This window comes from Haplochromis burtoni, unplaced genomic scaffold (assembly GCF_018398535.1).
Source record: "Haplochromis burtoni strain Fernald_Lab_line unplaced genomic scaffold, NCSU_Asbu1 Contig_62, whole genome shotgun sequence".
In the NCBI taxonomy this organism is placed as follows: domain Eukaryota; kingdom Metazoa; phylum Chordata; class Actinopteri; order Cichliformes; family Cichlidae; genus Haplochromis; species Haplochromis burtoni.
The window spans coordinates 66,950-91,052 of record NW_024582423.1 but is presented as its reverse complement, the minus strand read 5'-3'; the positions used below and the strand labels follow the sequence as shown (position 1 = coordinate 91,052).

Sequence of the window (24,103 nt, the reverse complement as noted above, 5' to 3'; positions counted from 1 at the left end):
GCACACATGCACAGGGAGACTCCAAGGGTTAATGTGGACCATTAGAAACCAGAGCAGACTGTAAGTGCTGTAAAGTGGCGCACAGGCAGGCTCGTGGACTGTAAGTGGCTCTCACTTTACATGTGTTTCCCATGACACATGACATTGATATGACTTTCATTAATCAAGCCACTGAAACAAATACTGCTTTTACTATCTGTGATACCTCCCTTAGCGTTTGGATCTTGGAGTGTGGCTCTTTCAGAATGCTGTTAATTAAGGATACCTCATAACATAACCTATTTATTTATATATTACGGTAGATAGTAAAGGCAGGTAGATCATAGTGCCTCTTTTTATCATCTTAAAAGCTAGAGTCAGCCCCTGCACACTGACACATGCACACACAGCTTCCAGCCTCATCTGTCCCCTTTTTTTGGTCATTTCACCCTCAGGGCAAAGAGCCAGGGTCAGTGTAGTGATATCTAGTTCTTCTCTAAGTCAGCTCAGTAATCCAGCAGCTTCATGAATATTATAATGAACTCATTTCAGAGCTCTTGCTCGTCGATAGTGGTTCACGGACACACATACACAAATACGGGAGGACACATTTGTTCTGCCTTGTTAGCACGTCTTCTTCTTTATCTTTCTAGTTTATAAAACCTACGTGGCGATCGGATCTCACATGGGCCAGGCGCATGAGGTTATATACACATGCAGGCATATAGTCTAAATAAGTAGAGGGCTAGAAGCATTCACTTTTCAGATTTACCCACATTAGTATGGTCTTGGCCCCGCATGCATAAAACTCAACTGAATCACCCCGTGCGTGTCTGCTGTACAGGAAAGAGAGCGCAAGACAACAGGGGGGAGTGTTTGTCAGGCTTAAATGCTAGTTAGGCCAGCTGAGCTAATTAGACCAGATTTCCTCGTCCTGATTCAGAGAAGGAAAGCTCTGGATTACTGAGTGTGTATCTCCAAAAATGTGCAAGGCTGTTGAAACTCGAGGGATTTGCAAAAGTCAGCTAATGAGAGCTTCACAATTCACTTTGAGTGTTTTGATTGGTTTCTAATAGTGAGATAACTAGTCACCCCTCACCCATGCTGAGGATGAAAAGAAGCTTAATGGTATGGGACCCAGCAGGAGGTGCCTCTCTCTTTCAGTAACCTGCTACTGTGACCTCTTGGCCTTCTAAACTCTCCCTTTGTGCCTTTAAGCTGCTCCTCATTTGCCATTTGTCCCAGTGACCCCCACCCACCCCCAGATTAATACTCCATCCTGTGACCTCATAAACATTACAGCCATACAATATTTCCATCTCATGACAGACTGAAGGGCGTCGTAGAAAGGTTGAAAAAACGAAACACCCGATTCAAGTAAATCATGTCTGTTGACCAGACACAGCAAACGTGAAAAAAGAGGGCAAATGTTTTAGCCTGTCAACCTGAAAATGTGAACATCACATCTAGGTCCTGTCCTTGCGTCCTCCTCCTTTTCTCACACCCATCCGGGGTGTGAGGTAATGTGTCATTCTGAGAGCCATCAGTCAGCATAACAAATGTGCACGCACACGCCAAAGTTCTTAGGAGATTCAGATGAATGTTTTTCAAGGGAAAGTGTTGTGTCACCTTCCTCGCTCAGGCCCTTCACAGCCATATATTAGCTTGAGCGCTAAGTAACACAGCCAACTTCCGTTCACAGACTAACGCTTCTCTTCAAACCTCAACTTCAGGTGATGGGAAACGAACAGGCTCTGAAAACACGTGAAAAATTCCTGCACGGTGCGGATTAAAATGTCACGCCGTTCTTTTTTTTTTTTCTTTTGCCTCATGTGGGTCTGTTAAAGGGATTAAATCCCTTTTCCTGTATCACCCCACTTCGATATGTACTGGCAGAGGCCTCTCGTTGAAAGACATCAGAGTGGTCTTTGATCATTTGCTTAAAAAGACCTGCGTCAAACCAATTCCTCTTTCCAACCCCTTTTTTTCTCATTCTCTGCCCGGGTCTTTGGTTTACAGGAAAAGCCAGCTCGGTTAATAATAATGTGTCAACTTAATAGTCAGTGGCTGTTTCAACATGCAGTGCACAACACTTGCTGTGTTGATAAGGTGTCCCTGATGCAGTTACAATTTTTGCTGAGTGAGTGTGCTTTTTTGTAATTTGTTAACTGCTTCCTGCAGCTGCCAGACAGTTCAGTCAGCCAATTACTATCATTAGGGTTCCTCTGTGACTGTTTGATCGGAAAGAAGGCTTCTTGGTCTGTCCCCTAATTCTCCTAATTCTAAACATGCAGATTGTGTTTTCTTCATTTTATTGAAGCACTACTCAAGAATATGATTATTACCCTAACAACAGAAGTTTTTTCGTAATGTTTTTGTAGCACTGCTTTTAGATTTGGGCTTATGAATCTAAACGGATGTACAATCTGCTCATTTGTGTCGGGACATGGCATTATTTCGTGTTTTGAATGCGCCCCACTGTGTTCCCTCTGGTCCTGACGAAGTGAAATAGAAGAGAAGCAGGAGAGGGTGCTGCTGTTATTAGTGTTCTTGTGTTGCCGATATTCATAACAAAGTACCCCGCGTGATGAATGTATATCTGTTTTTCCAGCCCGCGGTTATTTACGAGTCTGGTCTGGAAACTGTGTGAGGTTTTTCACAAATCTATACTGTGCAGGCCTGTTACTTACATGCTGGGAGACCACACACACACGCATGCTGTAGATACACTGTCCGACATGCAGGTGCACATATATATCCAGCTGTTATCACCACCTATATGCTGACTTTTAAATAATGCAATCCCGGGTTTAGTGTGCACAGCCATGTAAGAGCAGTCGACCTCTAGAGTCTCTATAAATTGCTGAATGATCACTGCTTGGCAGACTCTGAGCTCCCTGCACTCTCTTGAACTTCCAAACAAATTTGTTTTATAGCCCAAAATTCACTCCAACGTTGTTCTCCTTAGGGCAGGTTGCCAAAAAAACAAGTACACTTGCAAGTACAGAATGCACCGATAGAACAAATACACACTGATGCGCCTGCATTTGGTTCTTTGCATACAAAGCAGGCATATGCCTGCACCTTAAAACGTGATTTAGGACACAGGCGTATGCATATCATTTCTTTCTTTAGCACTTTCTTCTCTGGCTCCACCCAGTCTGCGCAGGGACCCAGCTGCAGTATAACATACTGCCTTTGTGTGAGAACAGCTGGCTGCAAAGTCACTTGGACACGGTCTCACACACAGACGCAGTGCTCACGCAGATACGCATGTAGTTTTCCGTGCGAGCAGAGATGAAACGGTCTCTGCTGTTTGGCAAATAATTGGATGCATAAGCTTTTGGGAAGAGAGGGAGTTCGTGGTGATTAAGCTATAAGAGCAACCCCATAACAAATCACCTCTGTGATGACATCAGCATGTTGGCACCTAGACCTGCATACACTGGCGCATTTTGCCTCAAGTGAGCGCCCAGGGAGTGAGTAAGTGTTAAGTGCGTCCTGCCAATGGAACAGGCTTGGACTGCTTTGTAGCCAGCTTCACTGTCATAAAAGCAGCATACACTCCACCCATTTCTGCTTCTCTATCTTTCACGACCAGTGCCAAACCAGTTCCCTTCAGTGTTGTTGTGCTCTGGCTTCTCTGCACCAGCTGGACTCTGAAAGACTGTCTGATGAATGCAGTCATTGTTTTTCAGTGGTTTAGGTTTGGTTTTGGGATTGTTTTTTGGAGGGTTTTTTTTCCTGTCTGCTCCTAATCTTACTCCAGTCTACATGTTATGTAAACAGTCATACATATGTGCATGGGATGCATTTTTCATGTGCACTGGTATTTGTCTGTACACAAATATAACATTGGAGTCTGCTATTACTGCCTTCTGGTTCCCTAACATCCCAACACACTTCCTTTTATGCATTTATCCACAGTCTAGCCATTCTGCTTCCTCAATTTTTTAAACTCCTTTCTCCCTATGTCTGTATCTTCCTTCTGATTTTTCATTCTCTCAACTGATTTGCTATTGATTTTTTTTTTTTACTTCTCTTCATTCATCTCTTACTTTTTTCTTCTTTTTTTTTTAACCCTGTCAGCTGTCTCCATCCTTAGCATAGCTTACAGCCATGCTCTGGGTGTGGGAGAGGAAGAGGGTAAGCAAGAGGGAAAGTAGCGGAAGAGGGTGGAGAGGAAGGCGAGGCACATAGTTGTGGCTGGCTAATTGAAAGCCAGCAGTTTGGTCAGTAAAGTCCCAACGTATGGGAGTGGTCAGGAATTTGCTAGCCTGGGTTTTGTGTGGATGTGTGTGTGTGTGTGTGTAATAAATCCAGAGCACATTTGTGTCAGTCTGAAAGTCTGTGGCCATAAAGATTGACAGATTGTGGGTGTTTTTGTGAGTGCCTGCACAATACCATTTCCCTGTTTGTGTGTGTGTTTCAGTCCTGCTGATGCTATTGTTCACAGTTATCACCACCACCTCTTTTAAATCTGCCTCTTTCCCTTTTCTGCTAACCTTTTTTTTCTTTGTCCAGTCAGCTGTGGTGTTCGTTCACAAGGAGTTAAGAGTCAGCAAAGAAAGAAAAGGTGGTATGGTTCAGTGGTCTTAAGAGAAATCATTCTTTGTACTGGTGAAGGATACTCGTTCCATCCCAGTTTACACAATCGCCTTTGTGTACTCTTATCCCCTTACAGGGTGAGGCGAGCAGGAGGACAATATTTACTGCTGGTATCCTCATTGATTTCTGTGGTATACACTACATGTTTCAGACATCCCACGCTTCACTGTGAACATGCTAGGGATGCAGTAATCTAACAAGACTACAGGGTCCACATTACAGCCACGCTGGCAGCTCTGTGAGTCTGCACGTGGGCAGAGCGGTCACTGAATATTAGCATTAGCGCTCTAACACACTGACAGTTAGATATGCTCAATATATGTGCGTAGCGTTTTAGCATAATTAAGCAGAGGGATTCATGCTGTTACCTGTGAAAATTCTTCCTGACCTAGTATTAACTGTTCATCCTGCCCTGCGTGACTTTCACCCACAGGCTGTTTGAATTATTATGCAATAACCCTAACCCCTAGGTCTAATCCCACGCTTTAACTACGGCCGTCTGGCCTGTGTAGAGATAGAGGTTAGAGGTCAAGGGTCAGCGATCTGAACAGGAAAGGCTATTCACGCAGAACAGCACATCGTAAACAAACCATTACACACCATCTGCAGGGGCGTCAAATCCCGGAGCAGCGTGTGTGTCTTTGCTTGTTTGTGTAGGTGTGCGTGTTGGTGTCTCTGTGATCACACCCACAGACACGCAAGTGAGGATCAACACAGCCAGACGGGGACAGAGAGGTGACAGAAAGTGACCATCTGGTAGCCACTGAGGCATCAAATTACCTTCTGAAAGGTTACATTAGCATTATGCATATACTGTGTGTGCCATAATGACGCTTTTAAATAGTTCCATTATCGAACAATTATCTGCAACCCAGTTAGAATGTGAGGAAAAACAATTTGTGGTTTAAATGAAATATTTAGACAGGAAGGACGGCCATGAAATTTTCCACAGATGATTTGATGAACCCTGTAAACATCACTGATAACCAAATCTATCTACAAAGGGCTAGCAGCAGGTCACACTTTACTCTTACCTTTATTAAATGTCTTATCATCTGGAGGACAGATTAGCACATTCATGATGAATCCTGTTGTTTTGAACATGGAGTGTTTTCCTCTAATACCGCAATCAGATTGAGTTCTGTGGTTTTGAGAAAAATGTGTCACCCACTAGAGCCAGCAGCTTTGTGTGGCTGGATACATAATTCGCATATTTATGTCTCCCTTGGGGTAATTTTTAATCACTCTGGTGATTCCCTTGATGTTTTGTCTGGTGTATAACAAGGAAAAATTCCTATTTATGTACTCAGGTTGACTAAATGCTACAACACTAAATGATTTCCCATCTGTTTCAGCTTTGCTTTGCATCAGGCTCTTTGTCTTTTCCTCTCCGCACATCAGCAAATATGAGCGTCTTAAACTGAGATGCATTACACAGCAAACTTTATGCTTTCTTAGGGTTGGCATGCTGGTAGCATTTAGCCCCAAGCACCACTAAACCTCACAGAGCTTCTAACATTGTTGCTACACATACCTTTACAACATCTAAATGGCCAACCTCTTAATTATGCGATTTTCTTCCTTTAACCATTAAGCTTTGAAAAGACTCTCATGTCTTCATTCATGTTTGTTCTTTTTTCCCTCTTCACCCCTGCTCATTCACAGAGCTTTCTGCTTAATTACATCTACAGCGGAGTTGTTATATAAACAAGCACCTTTTTCCTCTTGCCAAATCTTTGTCTCTTTAGCTGCCACTTTTGTTTTCCATCAACCCTTCAGTTTTTCAACATCTTCCTCACCGGGATCCTTTGTACCTAACCTTTTAAAAATATAATCACATTTTTTGTTACTTTTCTCAATTCTTGCAGTTCCCCTTCAAAGTTTCCTCTCCTCTCGTCCTCCACCCACACCTTTCACCCTGTCAACACATATCTGCTCCTTTTGTCTCTGTTCCTCTTTTCTGCTGTTTTCCTCAAGATTCTCCCTGTTTCCTCTGACGGCTCCGCTTCCCGTCTGTGTCTTTGCTTGATGCTCAGCATGCCCTGCATCCCTGTCGCCTAACCACCCTTCCTTCATCTTCGTTCTTTCTTCTGTCCGTGCTGCCATCATCACAGGCAGTCAGAAATGCCCACTGGTCTAACACCTGCCGCTCTGAACACACAGCGCGTGTGAGCTTACGAGGTTGTGTTTGTCCACGCCTCTGAGTATTTATGAAAGATCATGAAAAGAAAATGTCGATTCGTTATGGCATGTGTGCATGTCTGTGTTGTTAAGTGTTGAACTCAGTCTGTTTTTTGTACCCTACTGGCCTGACGTAGAGCCAGACTTCTGGATTAGACGTGGATCTAGGCTGCTTGAATTCTATTCTGAGATCCCCAGAAGGAAAAGCCTGTTAAATTAGCAGCTATAAATACAGGACTTCCTCCCAGCAGGTCACTCTAAGACCTACTGCACCGACCTGGACAATTTCTTTGCTCCCTATGCATGTGTGAGTGTGTGTTTTTATTTTTAAGCTTACGTCTAGTGCTGCATGTGTGGTTTGTGGCATTGCTGCTAACAAGGACACTGGCCTTTCACTCTTTAAGAGTCACTCCAAATTTCTTTTTTCCTTTTTCTTGCTTTACCCATATAACATAAAAAAGATCCAGTAATTTTATCACTAACTTACTCATTGCCTGCATTCACATATAACCTGTAACCTATGATAAATAAGTGAAATGTCTACATTAGGCATCTCAAGCATCAAGAACACTTGGTATTATGGAAAGTTTGGCATAAAATGTCACATTTTACTGCAAATTCTTTTGTTTTTCACATGCATTTTAATGCTATGTATAGTATTGTGCAAATGTCTTGAGCCACTCCCTTTTTAAAGTGGTCCTGGGCAATAGTTCCTTCAGCTATTTGTTTATTTTCAATCAATTTTCAATGTTAATATTTTTTTTATATCTCTTCATGGGACAACACTGAAGATATGTAAAGTAGTCAGTGTACAGCTTGTATAACAGTGTAAATTTTCTGTCCCCTCTAAATAACTCAACACGCAGCCGTTATTGCCTAAACCGCTGCAAAGTAAATGCTCATGAAACAGTGCTTGACCTTGAAAATTAAAATTTCCTCTTGTACCTCATAGTCATCCAGTTGATAACTGTTATGTTTATACTGTTGTTATAATTTGATCACCTTGATTTTTCAAGAGTGCTGTAATTGTTTTTGGGGCAGTAAAAGCGTTCATTTAATGATGGAGGCTATTTGTTTAGCCACGTTGTGTTTAACAGCTGCAGTGTAGATTGTGCATGACTCTAGAGTGATCATTATCTCACTGCTGTGCCTGATAGTTCTTCTGTTAGAGTGTTTCTGTGGAGAAATCTCACATTCATCCCTTTTTAATGTGATATCCTGTTACTGTAAGGAGTAAGGAGCAAGTACTGCTGGAGCGCTTATGACAGACAGTGTTTTTGGTGGTTTCTTCTAGGCAAGGAGTTATTTAATTCATGTATGATTTATAATTTCTAGTATAGCTTTCACCACCATGCAGAAACAATGTGGTCATATCCTAAGAAGCATTTATTTCAGTGCAGCGGTTAACCACACAAAACCTCAGGTTGTAGTGCAGTCCAGCGAGAATCTGCGTCCAAATGTAAACTTTCCCATTGAAATCAAATTCACTGGCTCTCTGCTGAACAAAAGTGACTTATTCTTAAAGAGAGAAAGAGAGAGAGAGAGCCAGGTAGAAAGGAGAAAGAGCATGTGGAGGACAAGAAAGAAAAGCCGATTGAGGACGGTGGAGTGGAACGGATGGGGTCTAAGAGGAGGTGAATTATAAAAGCTTAAATGAAAAGAATAAAAAATTCATAGGAATCAGACAGAGAGAGAAGATAAATGAGTAATATTGGAGTAGCGGAGAAAGGACGAGGCATTTATCAGGCAGAGAGCGCTCGGAGCATTAGAGGTTATATTTGAGGACAGCGGATTCTTGTTAATGTATCGCCGGAGATGGCGAGCAGACACGCTCTCACACACGTGCTTCAGCAGTCAGGGAGAGGTTGAACACCATCTGCTCAACAATAAAAATAAAAATAATAATAATGATAATAACAGATTGTTTTCAGTTTAAAGATAACCTTACTGTTCTATACTTCTTAACTGGAATTTACACAAATGCTCTTGCAGGCCGGGTGGATTAGCATGAAGTTGTCATTTCTAACCCTTTTTGTGCCTTTATTTCTCCCAAAACATCATTTTTTAAAATGTCTTATCAGTGAGAAGTGAATCTATTGTGTACCTCACTTTCAAATGGGTCTTCATTACTCATAAATGCCTGTTGTCCCGCTCTCGTCTTTGCAGGACAGCGACATTCAGAAGAAGATTGATCATGAGATCCGAATGCGTGATGGAGCCTGCAAGCTGCTGGCTGCCTGCTCCCAAAAAGACCAGGCTTTGGAAGCGGCAAAGAGTCTACAGACATGCAGCACTCGTATCATGGCCTACATGTCAGAACTGCAGAGGATGAAGGAGGCTCAGGTCATGCAGAAAGTCACACGCAGATCATCAGATGCAGGGCCGATGGACGACAGGCTCCCATGTAAAGGAAAAGTCGCCATCTCAGGTGAGAAATAGACAAAAGCGTTTATTTCTGAGAGAAAAGTGATAGGAGAAGGTTCAGGGCGGAAATTTTCCCAGCATTTTGGAAGATTTTGAGAAAGCTTTTAAAGTTATTTTATCATTTAAATGTGGCACTGTTGTTGCCAAGAGACTGTGACCAGCAGTAAAAGGAGGAAATGGATCAAATTTAAGCTTCCTCTTATTGCTGTAATTTAATGCCGAGCTGCTCTCATCAGCCTTTAATAGCGGATGTTTCATTTTTAAATTACTTTGTACTTTCTGACTTGCTGCTGTCCACCACATTGATGAAAGATCACTCTGGAGATCAAGACAGTCAGATCAAATTTTACTGTCATCTTGTCTACTTGTAGAATGCAATGTAAGTAAACAAAGACATTTTGAAAAGCATTATTGTAATGATTTACACATTCACCCAGCAAGCGAATGATCCGTGATTCAGTCACGGGATGTGGCACAAATGCCTTTGCAGTTGCATCAGGAAGGGTAAAAATCTGCCAAATTAAGCATGCGGTGCTACCTGCTATGGTGACGCTTTGTGACTAAGGGAGCAGCCAAAAGAAGCTTATTGAGATTCTTAAGAATAAAAATCCTCCATATTTTTACACTTAAACTCTGTGACAATAAATTGCATTATTCCCAGTAAACCGGGGCTTCATGCAGCCCCTCAGTTCATCAGTTCAGTTCTGTCTGGAACAAGTTATTTTAGCTCCTGTCGCTTTAAGGCTCCCTGCCATAAAATTCCACATTATTCCAACTGGCAGTCCCTCATAAATGGAAGATTTGAACAGCAGGCGAACTTTCTGTGCACGTTTGGAGCTGTGAGATGACCGCATTAGCGACATCCTCTTTCTTTTAATTCATTTAGACCCCAAAACTTGTCTGCAGCTGAGCGCTTAGTGCAACCTGAAGTTTGCACTAGTGATTGGTGCCTTGTTTGCGACTTGGTTAATATGAGCATCCGTTGTTATTGCAGGATATTTACAGTCATGTGGCAAAGAAACTCCCATGATTCAGTAGCTTGTGGAATCACTTTTAGCAATCCTATTCTGTGTTATACAGCTATGTGTTTTTCTCCTGACAACACTTCCAAATGAGCTATACCTGTTCAGTCTTTCTCAAATTTTAAGGTTATGAACTTTGACATTTAAGATGTTAACTGTGGCCTGTAGAGTCTGAGATGCAGCTCTTAGGTATTTTCCAGTTTCTGTCATCATTGCATACTCTGACCTTGGGGTGAATTTGCTGGGACGTGCAGTCCTGGGAAGACAGTGGTTGTGTGTTAGCACACACCCGAAGGCTCCAGACCTGCAAACTGTCTAAACTTCTGTTTTCATAGAGGCATCTACACTTGCTGATGGTTAACTAATCAAGTGCATTTGATTAGCAGCACCTGACTGCTACTTATCCTCCTAATTCCTATGACAGCAGTAAGGCTATACTTTATTTTTCACGGGACTATTGAGGGTCCTGTGAAAGCTTTCTTTTTCACATGACTATAAAGAAAGGCACAATTGGTCCTCTGTTGTCTAATCTTCAGCCTGTTGTCTTTACAGATCTTCGGATCCCTCTCATGTGGAAAGACACGGAGTACTTCAAGAACAAAGGAGGTGAGAAGTCGTGTGTGTGTGTGTGTGTGTGTGTGTGTGTGTGTGTGTGTGTGTGTGTGAAGAAAGTCATTGATGACTTGTGAATGATTTATACTTCCAGTATTTATTAATAATAAGCTTCTGTGGAAAGTAGCCCTCGGTTGCTTCCGCGGTTGTATCTGAAATCCTTGAAATAATGGGGCGGGGAGATGTGAGATTCATTGAGACTCTAGAATGAAAATGACCTTTTATTTCTCGCTTCCGGGTGAAAACGCTTACATGGACGGATTGCGGTGTGACATGTTCTCTGCTCTGTACCCATTTTTACACCCCAGACTCCAGACAGTGTGGCAAAAATCCATCTGTACAAAGTTGCCCTTTCTCACATCCAGCACACAACAGGAGGCTCTGTGTCAGATGAATTCTCAACACTAGAAATATGCTATTTGCTGCTTTACTCAGTGGGTTGGGTATGGACCACACACTCACTCACTGTGATTTCTCTAGTCAGTGATCTACCCAGTTCTCACATGGGCTCAATCAGACATTAATTACTAGACTACTTACTGGGGGAGTTCACACAGTGAAGGCTGTTTAATTTCCAATTCAACTGATTCATTTAATATTGCCTAGAAACATTCAGGGGTGCAATGCATGTGCAAAAACGACTTTAGTCGCAGCTGTTAGAGATGATCTTCACAGTCATTGGGAGCTTTTTTGTTTTTTTAGCTTTATCTCTCTACTTTACTCCTGGAAGCACAACTTGACCCACTGTCCTGTCTGGATTGCTTTGCCTCCTGGCTATTACAAAGAATCACGAAGGCAATGAAGCGCTTCATTCTTAGTAGTGATGGGAGAACTGTAAGCCAAAAACAAATAAAATCTGTGGTGCGTTTAAGGATCCACTCTAGTTTTCTGTCTTATGGAATATTCCTGTGAACCTGCTCGTATTAAATTGTCTTTGTGATAAAATTCAATAGAGCGCTGAGAATCTAACAATGGAAATTTTTTTATATTGGCCATTTTCTATCCCACCTGCTCTAGATAAATTTAATGTATGTTAACCTCCATACTGTCATTATAATAGTCTCAGTGCTCAGCCTCTCCCTTGGCAACCCGAATGAATTAATCTGCGTGACCTGTGCATGGAAATGAACTCTTGAGACAGGTAGTAGTCTCTTAACAAAGCTTAATGAGGCTGCAAGTCAAGGTCATTAAGCACACAGAGACATAAACTGAGGCAAGGAGGAGCAAAGTGTGTTCCTTTCTCATTTGTCCAGTCAGATTTTAGTGAGGAGTGTTGATTTCATACTTGGAATAGTAATTGCGCAATGAAGTGTGGGACATTAGGTGTCAATGTGCCGTTTACATGGAAGCGCGAGTAGAACTTACCAGTGCCAGTTATAAAGTGTTTTATGAGGAAGAAATACAAGATTATCCCCAATATGAGGTTGTGGGGTGAAGGTGCGATCATAGGGTTCTGGGAATCTTGGGAAATTCAAATTTTCCAATCTTTTCTTTAATGTCAAGTCCTTGCTCACCTCTAGACCAATTTCAGTGCTGCTGCTATTTTTAAATTGTTTCGTGTAAGCTCGTTTTGTTCCCAGAGGCACTGGTGCCTCTTCGGTGCTCACTGGATCTCCTCTAGTGTGTAAGAGCGGCAACCCATCCACTTTTATTTTTGAAACGTGGACATCGCTCAGACGCCTCAATGGACACAGCCCTTAGGAATTTGACAAAAAAAAAAACCACTCATGTGCTACTCTTGAAATAATTCGGCACTTCTTTTCTTACAGAAAACTACTGTTTGGTCTCGCTGACCTTAGGCGATCATTCAAAACAACAAACTGTTCCGTCTCAAAATAGCGGCAACACTGAAATCAGTATATCAGTGTACAAGACGGTGACCTTTAAGTGGAGATTGGTCAAATTTTGATTTTTATGGGTAGATTCCTGGAACTTTCTAATCAAACTGCTTGAGAAGAAGAGATTAGGCCTGTCTGCCCCGAGTCTGTCTGCTCCATCTGTTGTAGTTTCTTTCATAATTTCTCACTGGTGTTATGGAAATGATGGTTTTCTTAGACACAAAGATTTCAGGGTTTATCTATAATCACAGTGAAACCTTCCCTAAAATATAATCTTCACATACACAAAGATTCCTGTAGTTTAGTTTCAAAATACTGTTCAGTATTTCCCAGGAATTCTTAGCACAGCTGACCATTAAACTGAAACCAACAGTTTAATGTTTGCTGCATTGCCATTTTGGCTCTGATTTTTAAAGTGATGCAAGTAAATGAAAGCTGCTGAAGTGTTTCAAAAATGCACTGTTATGTAGAAGTGTTTCCTCTTCTTCTCTTCTGACTTTCTACATTTTCATTTGTAGAGCTTCATCGATGTGCGGTGTTCTGCCTGTTGCAGCTGGGAGAAGAAATCTTTGATACAGACATGGTGATAGTAGACCGGACACTCACCGATATTTGCTTTGACAACACTATCGTATTGTAAGTCACCTGTCAGTCCTATAACCGAACAGCCATATAATCTGTGACCATCACAGAAGACTGTAGTAAAACCAGTAGTTTAATATTGTATCAATATGGTTTTGTAATGTTGTACATCCAAAGTTGAACAATTAGTAAATGCACTGTTTGATACACTGTAAGTACCAATGAGAAGGCGATCTATAACACCTGATTGTTAAGCCAATTTTATGTTCGGTATTTAGAATTCAAATAAATTTAGTTGGCAAGTAACTGAAAGTGCAATCCAGTACAAACTACAATCGTTTTGCCAGTTCAATTTTATTTATGTAACAGTTGCCTCAAGGTGCTTCATATTGTAGGATTATCCTACAATACCCTAGAGACCTAAAGACCCTACAATAATACAGAGAAAACCCCAATAATCAGATCTCCCCCTACGAGCAAGCACTTGGCAACGGTGGGAAGGAAAAACTGCCTTTTAACATGAAGAAACCTCCAGCAGAACCAGGCTCATGAATACTGTACAACATTTTTGCGCAAAATATTATACAAGAGAGGTATAAAAGAGCACACATGAAGCACATAGGTATGTGAAAGTAAGCACTGTACTCGAGTGGATGCACTTAGTTACTCTTTTAAAATGACCCTTAAAGAGATGGTGATGATGAGCATTTTCTCTTGCAGTAGTGAAGCCAGCCCGGGTTTCGAGCTACGGGTTGAGTTGTATAGCTGCTGCTCAGAGGACGACTATTCTGCAGGCAGCACACCAAGGAAACTGGCCAGCAAGCTGAGCTCTTCACTGGGTCGATCAGCTGGGAAGAAACTCCGGGCAGCCATGGAGCCTGGACCGTGTAGTCCCGTAAGCAACGGAGGGGGAGCCCCTCTCCTGCTGCCAGTTCCCTCTGTACCGTAAGTTTAGCTTCATATAATATCTATAGTTTTTATACAAAAACAGAAAATGGATTGGAAATAACTTGTAATTTCAGAGAGCAGATATTTATTGAGACCATCGCTCACTGCAAACATGCATACTCAAACACCAAATTAAATTCTTCTCTTCACTCTTGTGTGTTGACAGGGGCCCGAAGTACCACCTCTTAGCCCACACCACACTGTCACTGTCACACGTCCAGGACAGCTTTCGCACGCATGACCTCATCATTTCAGGCAACGGTGAGTGGCAGCCACCATCAATCTGTGTCCTCGCCATCTTTCTGCTTCCTCTGCCAAATCGGCCATCTGTCTATTTTTCGTCTTTCTCTCACTCGTCACCGCCTCACTTCTTCGCCCGTCATTCTGATCATTTCCTTTACACCAGCATATGGTGCAGCTATGCCTCCTCCTCTTTTCCTCCTCTGTCCTCCCACTTTCTCTGACAGGCAGCCATTGTCAAGGTCACAGTAATAAAGGCTGCGCTAGTGAGGTGACTGCTGTGTAAAGCTGTAATGATGCTGGATAACAAGGGTCCAGACCCTAACACAGACAGGCCTCTAGTGTTTTATTCATTGGCCCTGCAGCCTGCTGTAAAGTTTCACTGCCAAACTGCATGACACTCCCTGCAGCTGCCATCCTTTTATACCCCAGTGTGTGCTAAAGGGGGGACGGTGTGACGTGAGGATGCAGTGTGTGTCGGTTTGTGTGTGTGGATGCATGTTTCTGTGTGGAATTTTAATGGCATGGGAATATTTTTATTTATTTATAGTGTTTATGTTTCCCCCATCCATCTATTCCCTCCCTGCAGAAGAGTGTTCGTACTGGCTGCCACTCTATGGTAGTATGTGTTGCCGCCTCGCAGCTCAGCCTCACTGTATGACCCAACAGATGATGAGCGGGTGCTTGAAAGTTAAGGTAAGCTGGCAAGCCTGCAAATGTGCGTTGCTGCAAACTATTCCTCCAGGGGTTGTGCTAGATTTTTTGGCATATATCCACACTTTTTATTCTTTTTCTCCCCTACCACATTCCTGTTCTCTCAATCTCATGTTGTCGTCTCTCTTTGTGTGCGTATTTTTTGCTCCTTTTTTCCATTTTTTCTTTACCTAGCAGCAGTGTGGAGGTGACCCTCAGAGTTGGACAAAAGTTCACGCCGTTCTCAAAGGAACAAACCTTTTCTGCTACTACCGGCAAGAAGATGTGGAGGCTAACGTTGAGCCAGCTTTCACTATTGGCATCAACAAGGTCAGCAAAGAAATCTGAAAGGCAGTATATTATCTCTTTGAGCTCGATCCAGCCTTAGAGAAGCAGTAGCTGCATATTTTTGGTAACACCTTAGGCATCAGAATAGATGGTAAGAAAACAAGCTTGTGGATTACCACACGTTTAAATAACAAGCTCACTGGTAGACTCTGAGCCTAAAGAGAAAATTTAGCTCTTTTCTTTGCAGCGGTTCTCAAGGTTTATTTTAAAAAGCCACCCAGAGCTGTCAGAATCGAGCTCCACTGAGTTCATGAGTACCAAACTGTGGTTGTGTTTGTTACCTTTTGAGGTGTGACTATAGAAACGTTCATCAGGCCTGTAAAGGCACATTTCTACTGCTCAAAGCTTTGTATACACAGGAAGACCCCTCTATCCAATTGGAAGTCATAATTCTCTCTTGCCATCATTTTTCCCTGCATCAAATAAAGATCAGTCAGCTGGCCAGTCACGCTCTGAATCATCTCATTTCCTGTGTCTTTAAGAGTCGATTCCTAGACTGCTTCACAATCTTTCTGTAGTGACGCACTCGGTCTTTTGTGTCCTCTGACCTTGAGCATGCTGATAACCTAAAGCCAAGTCAATCAGATCAGGTCTGTATCATCTTTTGTGCGGCTCACATTAGAGGAGACAGAAAGAGGGAGCGCAGCATGGCAAAGGCGTGAACAGGACAACACTGCCATCTAGTGGTCATAGCCATACCTAGCCATATTTAGAGTACAGCAAGTTATGGGAATTGGGAGTCAGAATCCTTTTGTTGGATAATTGCTGGAGGGAAATGGTTTGGAAGAGCACTAATTGGTGACTTTATTAATGAAGGCTTATTTTCAGTGGAGACTTATTCATTGAACCACACTGTACTTCCATTCGTTCCCTGTTGTAGACATTTTTGCGGTAGATGATTGTATTCTTTGCCACTCCTGTGTTTCAGGAGACCAGAATACGTGCATCAGAGAAAGACCCTCTCAGTAAAGTTCAGAATATCTGCATCAGCAACCATTACGGAGGGGAGGAGGTTACGCACACTGTGACCACAGACAGCCGCGAGGAGACACACCGCTGGATGGAAGCCTTTTGGCAACATTTCTACGATATGAGTAGGTCCTTATGTGTCATTTAAACCCGCAACATGTGGTCGTTTAACATATGTTTTAAAGGACAGCATATAGTGCCGTATATTCTCCATCTGCTGCTTGATTTGTTGATGGTGACGTTTGCCTCCAATGTACAGGCCAGTGGAAACAATGCTGTGATGACTTAATGAAAATTGAACTTCCATCGCCGCGAAAACCAGCTCCTATCACACCGAAACAAGGCTCTTTGTATCATGAAATGGGTAAGAATTCTCCTTGTGTCAAGGTGTTTTTTGGTCACTTATAACCTAATGTGAAAAATAAAGCACTGTGCATTGCATGTGGCTGTGTTGAATTTCTGTTTCTTGAGTGCACGTGCATCAAAGATGCTGTCAATTACGTTTTCCTATCCGATTTCTCAAACTCACTCTCTGCTTCACTTCTCTGTGCTCTAAATAGAAGGGTTCTTATCTCTGACGTGCTGACTAACTTGTCTTCTGTTTCTCTATTCCTCTTTTTCCTTTTCACGTTCCTTTGTATGTCATATCTATCCTTCCTCGCCATTTCCTGTTCCCCATTTCCCTTATTTCCGTGTGAAATAACGTAAAATTAATTTCATCACGCTTTTCATAAACTTTCACCGTTCATTGTAATGGTTGAATTATCTTGATGCATGAATGAAATCTTTCTTTGTTTTCCCATCACTCCTGTTTGAATGAGCGTGTATCCTTTTCCTTTTTTTGTCATGTCCATTAAAATTGCCAAACTACCAACTTTTCCCTCATCCCCGTCTCTGCTCTATCCCAACTCTCTCACCAACTTCCCTGTTGATTTTCCTAACCCTGGCAGCTCCTCTTGCCACACCCTCCTGTGAGGGTCTTCTGCTGCAGGATAACGCTGTGTCTGCTGAGATTCGTGCTCTGCTCTCATCCTATTACAACGACAGGTGAAGTAACAGGACTAGGACTCAACATGAATTGGTTTGTGGTAAATGTTGCAATCCCAAGAGGCTGGACTCTGCATTCTTAATAGAATTATGCAGTATTGTAATCTGCATGAATTGGAAAGATGTCATGAATACACTCAAAATGTTAAAAATATCCTACAGTAATTGCTATCTTTAGCACTTGTTCTAAAGAAAAAACCCTGCAATTTAGATTTAATCCCAGGAAAAACTGATCAGTCTGTAAAACTGGTCTCAGGTTTACTCCATGGCGGCATACTAATAAGATTTGCCGCTTTTCTCTTGCAGTTATTGAGTCATCTGATGACCTCAGCAGCAACGTGTCAGACATCCTGGCTCGGAGAATGCAGGAGCTGGAGCTCCGTAGCCAGCTAGGCACCTCTCCCACCTGGATGTCTGCGTTTGAGGAGAGCAATGCCAGATGTACTGGCCGCTCTCGTCACTGTACTCGCATGTCTGGCCACAGCCCCTGCACCCCTCATCGACTGCCTCGGAGTCCTGTGAGTCCTCACCGCTGCCCACAGCTCGGCCTGCTGTCTTCAGACGCAAGTCTGACCTCAGATAGCGACAGCCACTGTAGCACCAGTCCCTGCTCTCACCACCACGGCTGGCCTGAACCTACTTCCAGCTACTCTCTTTTGTCATCTTCCCCCTCGCGTCTGAGGCCACGCACTCTTTCTTTGGATGCTAAGCTCAGCACCCTTCGAGGGAGAGGGTATGGAGGTGGAGGGACCTTCCAGTGTTCCTGCCAGCCGCCTCCCTCGTCCCTGCTTGCTCCTCTCCCCATCTCCAGTCGCTCCCCCCGGTCAAAGCACAGCACACAAACCACGCTATCCTGCTCCAGCTCCACCTCAAGCAACAGCTCCAGCAACAGTGAGGGCAGCCACAGCCCAGAGTCATCAGAGGGAGGCCCCTTCTCTAGGCCCTCCCCAGCTCGACGCAGCCTAAGAAACCTCAGGGCCAGACTTGATCCTCGCAACTGGCTCCAGAGTCAGGTGTAAACTTCATTTCTGACAGTGTTTTTTTTGGGTTTTTTTGCTTGCCTAAAGGCAACAGTGCTTATTAAACCATGGTTTAATTAGCTTAACACACGTGAACCAAACTCAGGCAATCTGCGATGCCACATGCACAGCCCTGAGAAGGATGCCTCCAGCTTGCCTCTTGGTGGAGGACGAGCCATGGAAGACCCTTCTTGGGCGAACTGGAATGTCTTCTAACACAAAAGACATGTGACAATCACTGCAGGAGTCTCTGACATTTGCTTGGTTGCCACAGTGTTTCAAAACAGTCCAAAAGTATTTGGGAGGTACTCTACTTGCTTTGAGAATTGATGGTAATGCTGCTTGGAAAAAGTTGATGCTAACAGATAAGGGCATGCTCAAATTCATGCCACACTAGGTCTACTTTCTGTCTTTGAAAATCTGATTTTGAAACTGGAAAAAATAAAAACAAAGTAAAAAAAAAACACACACACATTTTGAGTGGCCAGTGATCTTGGCCACTCAAACATGTCTGTTAATGCACTAGTCGTATTTTGACTGGATGTTTCCTGTTATGTTCAAAAAGTTTGCAGTGTTTGCAGTATAGAAGCCAGTTAGCATGAGGTAATATGAACACACCAGTCAAGATTTTTCCAATATTAGAGACTGCTATGTGTAGAGGTAAGGGTTATTTGTCGCCTGTACTGTGATACTTGTTTCAGTCTACTTATTATTCATTGCTATTTGTGGGGTCTCCCAGAACGACTATGCACCATTTTTGTTTTCATGCATGTTTTGACTTGCAGTTAAAATATTTCTTCGTCAGATCATTTCAAATGATTCTGCAAGTGCTCATACTTACTGTACTAGTTACGACTGTGATCTCTTCAGGGTAAAAAATCTGTGCTCTCCTCTTATCTGCACACTATTGACAGGCTGCCATCAGACTAAGTGATAGATTTGAAATAGATAGTATTACATCACACAGTAATAGATCACACAGTGCAACTCCTAAGCAAACTGATTATAACCAAAGCTCAATTATTATTGAAAACCCAAGCCATACTAATCTGCAGCATTGTTTGTTTTCAGTTTCCAATCCTGCCGTCCAGCGATTTATTATCACACAACAAAGAAAGAAAACTGATTTAATCTTGGCGAAATTCTAAAAAAACATTCTAAAAAAAAAAAAAGTGTGCTTACATGAACTCTAGTCAGTCGCCTTTTTAATGATTTCTTAACACTGCCGCCAACTTCTTGTTACATTTTTGCTAGTTAGACAGTCAGTGCAGTTTCTTCTTCTTACAGAAAACCTTATAGGAGGGTTGGTGTTGTCAGTGCAGTAAAGCTTTGCCTCTTTTTTTCCCCGTTTCCGTGTTTATTGTGGACTCTGGAAGCCGTTGCCCTCTTGGGGACTCAGAACTCGAATCATTTTTACTAAGATCTGTCGTACGCTGAACGACAGCATTTGTTACTGTAAATTAATTTTTATAAGTTAACAAATAAACCTCCTGTATTTGTTTCTTTTTTTTTTTTGTTACATTACTGAATTTGTTATAAATGCAGCTGTGTTGATATTTGATGATCATAATATTAGATAACGTGCAGATCTTTTAACTGTCACAGATAACATTGAATGTTATAACCTTGGCGGAGTTTCCCGTGTTGGCAGGCTTCGTGTTCTGCATGTATGCCATCCTCGGAGGTGAACTGAAAACGAGAGATGTGGAAATCTCGTGTTTAAATAATATAACATTAAATAAATGTTTTATGAATTAAAAATTGTCTTTTCTTATGTATCAAAATTAACATGTTCTGTGTATATTTTTATGGTGAAATTCTTTAGTAATTCACTTAACTTAAAAATAAAATCTGATATTTCTGTTAGAAGGTTAAATCACGCTACTTTTCTTAATTTTGTACACTAAAAGGCCCCCCAAATTAAACCCTTTCCATGCATTGAGAGAGGTTTCCATCAGATCAGAAAATGACTTTAAGTTCTCTATCCTTTGAACATGTGTTGGATCATATTCCATCCACTTCTGTTCTGCCCCTTTTTCCCTCTCTTGCAACAAATCCCATTTGAGTTCCCCCTGGAGAAGCAAATCCACTTAGAAGCCGCCACAATCTGTGCTGCAAAAGACTCAAAAAGTAGGTAGAACAGAGACTTTTATTGTCTATGTTTCGATAGCAAAGCCGCAGATTAGTCAATAGTACAAAGCACAATTACAAACATCGGAGGTAGTCGACACTGAGTCTTCACTGAGCATTGTAATATGCATAGAGAACACTATGGCCATAATGACTTTGTTTCAAATGTCTCAGAGGAAAACCCAAAGCGCCCTGTTCTGTTTGTAGTGCAGAGTTGTGCTATTGTTGTGCTATTGTAACTTCACGTATGCTTAAAGTATAAAAATCAAACACTGAATTATATTAACACCGACATATACATATTCATCAGCATATAAGACCAGTAAATATTTTTATAATAGGCTTCATATGGTGCTGATTATTCACTTCTGTAACCCAGTAGGGACATTTCACACAAAGTTTGGCAATTACTTGATTTTCAGCTGGATTACATAAGTAAATGGACAGCATTACGTTAAGTTGCAGATAAAACAGAGGTAACCCCGCCCCCACTCTTCCATGTCCTCCATACTAAAACATCTCTCTTTGTGCACTTGCTTCCTGCAGCTCAATGACCCACTCTCATTAGCAGGCACACCGTGGGTTGCACACCCGCAGAGCCACCCCAGCCAGACTCCTCCAGGCAAACGTGGAGAACTTTGCAGGGCATGTTTCAGCCCTGCTGATGTACGTGGAGGCAAGCCGATGGAGCCGCTTCGCACCGAATGCGTTGTAGTGCCCTGGGAGGACTTGGTCGACCTGTTAAATCAATTTTAAAGCCAATAAACATGTATTTTATTTAACAAATAATGTTTAGTACATGTTAAAGTATAGTGTTTTAAGTATTAGCACAGAAAACACAGTTTGTATATGTAGGCTAATAGATACTGGTATGCCAAATTTCAGACATTTTCATTATAAATCTATGAAATGTTGATATACGGTGCTTTGGGATAAATACCCCTGGAAAAAAAGTGGAACTGTGTACTGAAATTGTGAGGCTGCTCTCTAGTGGGCCTTAGAGTTACCTGTTCGCTGTCCACCAGCCCAACCAGGCGCTCACAGCTGCTGATGTAGTCACTGACATGGCTGTAGGGCAGCCAGTCAATCATTGCGCCGTCATACACAACGTCGCCACTGAAAAGCAACTTATTGTCCCGGTCATGAAGGCAAATGCTTCCCCGAGAGTGTCCGGGCATGTGAAGCACAGTCAGCTGTCTATCACCAAGATTGATGACATCACCTAAGCAGGAGAAAGAGAGGTTGAGAAGGCATTAGGTTTTGATAATTATTCACACATACAAACATGGCATGAACCGTAATCACCGGCGACTATGCATTTAAAATCTTAGACTTGTATATAAACTAAATGATAACTCATATTCTGGCTGACTCACGTCAGAGTTATGTTTGTGCTTTCCACATGTCACTGAGTCACACAGATTCTGTGACATTCAGTATATCATCGATTTGGTCGAGGCCAGTTATGAGTTGCACTGGCAAAAAGGGTGAAGTTGATACATCAGGGAATGAGATATACCAGCTGCACTGCAGTAGTGGCTCTGACACAGCAGAACAAGTTACTCTACAATACTGCATTTTGCATTAAACCCCAATGGATATAGCGGTTCAGCAAATACATTATTTATGATATAAGCTTTGTGTATTATTATGTGTGCTATTCTGGTGAATGTGTGCTTTACATAAAGACTCCAGTGACCAGTGCTTTCAAACAATGTATCCACTTTCACATTTATCAAGTAGGTTGATTCAGCTCGCCACCTGCTGATCTCTGACCCACTAATAATAATAATAATTTTTAATAATAATTTTTTAATTTTTAATTCCACAACTGTTTATAACTTGCATAGTTCACATTTCTGTATAGCTGTATATCTTATATTTCTGTATAGTTTTTCATATTTATATCCTGTACATAGCTTGTACTCGCTACAACCTGTACATACTTATAGTTATAGCATATTCATAACATACCTTCATACCGTGTACATTATAACATACCATAACAGACCCATTTCTGTAATATACTTACATATCTATATTATTGCTAATATATATTTGTAATAGATCTATATCATGGCTAAAGCACTTCTGGATGGATGCAAACTGCATTTCGTTGCCTTGTACCTGTGAGATGTGCAATGACAATAAAGTTGAATTCTATTCTATTCTACTATAAAAAAAATTGTTTAAGAAAAGAGAAGACTGTGTGGTTGTTACTCCGTGCAGAGGGATGCTTTCATTAAGTGTGACACCAGTCTCTGTATGCTCTTCTTCTTTCTTGGAAGCAAGAGAATACATCAAAGCCATCACACTGGCTTAAAATAGAACAGCTCTGCAGATATAGAGAATGAGCATATAGTTGCTACCAATGGAATTTTTTTGGTTGTCTTTTAAAGCATACACTTCTAATAGGGAGAAATTGTCTGTACCTGCATTCCTTGGATAGAATATCCTGTTTTATGTAATGGGATAATTGCACCTGTGTAATCACCAGTCCTGGCCTCATGTTGCTGCATTGAACTGGTTCCTCTAGCCTACTTTGTAACTGTAAAAATTACTGGCAGACCGACCCCTTGTCCCATCCCCACTACCTCCATTACATATGTAATACGTTTCGATGTGTGAGCTAGCAAGTCATTGTTGGTCTTCTGCCAAATCGCTGTGCAGAATCTGAGGCTGGAAACGACTCTGTAGAGCGTACTGTGCTCACACTAGGCCTGGTGCATCCATCAAGCCCATTACTGTATCGATTATGGTCCTTGTCACTAAGTGAATGCTTTTAGACCACGCTGGTATTTGATCACAGATCCATCCCTCTAGCCTAAATCAAATCTGCAAGGGTTGTATCTCCTACCTACCCTCCTGCAGTATGTGTGTGGGCTGCACAGCCTTGACTTTGTAGTGCCTTGCCCTCCATCCCGGGCTGGGAGCCTCGGCTATCTCCCTGTCGCTGAGCCAAGTGACCGTCTCGAAGTTGTCTCCGTTGGCCAGGGCATCGACCTCCGCGCTGTGGACGCCCACCTGTTGGAACTGATGCAGACCACCGGAGTGGTCGAAGTGGGCGTGGGTGGCGATGGCAAGCAACGGGTTCTTCCTCTGCGGGTCTTTTCCCAGCAGGCCTTTGGCGTCGATGTATTCAGGTAAGCTCCTTAAGCCCAGACCCGTGTCTATCACCACGTCCTGGTGTGTGCCGCGCAGCAACCAGATGTTGGCTCGGTTCTCCGACTGGTAGAATCGCTCCTGGATCCAGAAGATTCCGTCTCCGAGCGATTTGTGAGCGTACCAGTCGACTGCAGACATCCCAGTTCATTCGCTTGTCGAAGTAGGGTTCAGTATGGTGTCGTACTGTCAGGTGATTTATTGGGGGGGAGAGGTGTAACTAGCCTACCAGCTACAGATGATATGTTTTCATTGAGGTTAATGCGATGGTGGCCGCAGACACACCCTTGTAGGAGGACAC

At 42.4% G+C, this 24,103-nt stretch overlaps 2 protein-coding genes across 6 annotated transcripts in view; one reads left to right on the top strand and one right to left on the bottom strand.

Annotated features, from left to right (window-relative positions):
- The window catches only part of rtkna (rhotekin a), a 54,346-nt gene extending 34,075 nt beyond the window's left edge, over positions 1-20,271 (top strand). For 3 of the 5 annotated variants that reach the window (XM_005922618.3, XM_005922620.3, XM_005922621.3), the window contains exons 2-11: positions 8,935-9,196; positions 10,767-10,820; positions 13,183-13,300; positions 13,967-14,191; positions 14,361-14,455; positions 15,024-15,130; positions 15,323-15,457; positions 16,404-16,569; positions 16,704-16,808; positions 17,798-20,271. In XM_005922618.3, coding sequence (XP_005922680.1) covers positions 8,935-9,196; positions 10,767-10,820; positions 13,183-13,300; positions 13,967-14,191; positions 14,361-14,455; positions 15,024-15,130; positions 15,323-15,457; positions 16,404-16,569; positions 16,704-16,808; positions 17,798-18,510 — 1,980 coding nt within the window. In that variant the 3' untranslated portion in view covers positions 18,511-20,271. Of the gene's footprint in view, positions 1-8,934; positions 9,197-10,766; positions 10,821-13,182; positions 13,301-13,966; positions 14,192-14,360; positions 14,456-15,023; positions 15,131-15,322; positions 15,458-16,403; positions 16,570-16,703; positions 16,809-17,394; positions 17,492-17,797 lie in introns of all 5 variants that reach the window. The other 2 variants (XM_014333670.2, XM_005922619.3) reach the window with 2 other exon arrangements.
- A 370-nt stretch (positions 20,272-20,641) lies between these two features.
- mblac2 (metallo-beta-lactamase domain containing 2) lies at positions 20,642-24,083 on the bottom strand. Its single transcript, XM_005922607.2, has 3 exons — positions 23,502-24,083; positions 21,648-21,862; positions 20,642-21,378 (listed from the first exon to the last, which is right to left on the bottom strand). Exons 1-3 carry the CDS (start codon positions 23,941-23,943, stop codon positions 21,205-21,207), a joined length of 831 nt encoding a protein of 276 aa, XP_005922669.1. The 5' UTR covers positions 23,944-24,083; the 3' UTR covers positions 20,642-21,204.
- Between the last annotated feature and the right edge of the window lie 20 nt (positions 24,084-24,103).

Coding starts and splice junctions, on each gene's coding strand:
- mblac2 (XM_005922607.2), bottom strand. CDS start 23,943: ATGTCTGCAGTCGACTGGTACGCTCACAAATCGCTCGGAGACGGAATC. Junction 21,863..23,501: donor CACACACATACTGCAGGAGG/GTAGGTAGGAGA, acceptor TCTCCTGCTTAG/GTGATGTCATCAATCTTGGT. Junction 21,379..21,647: donor GGCTGGTGGACAGCGAACAG/GTAACTCTAAGG, acceptor TTGATTTAACAG/GTCGACCAAGTCCTCCCAGG.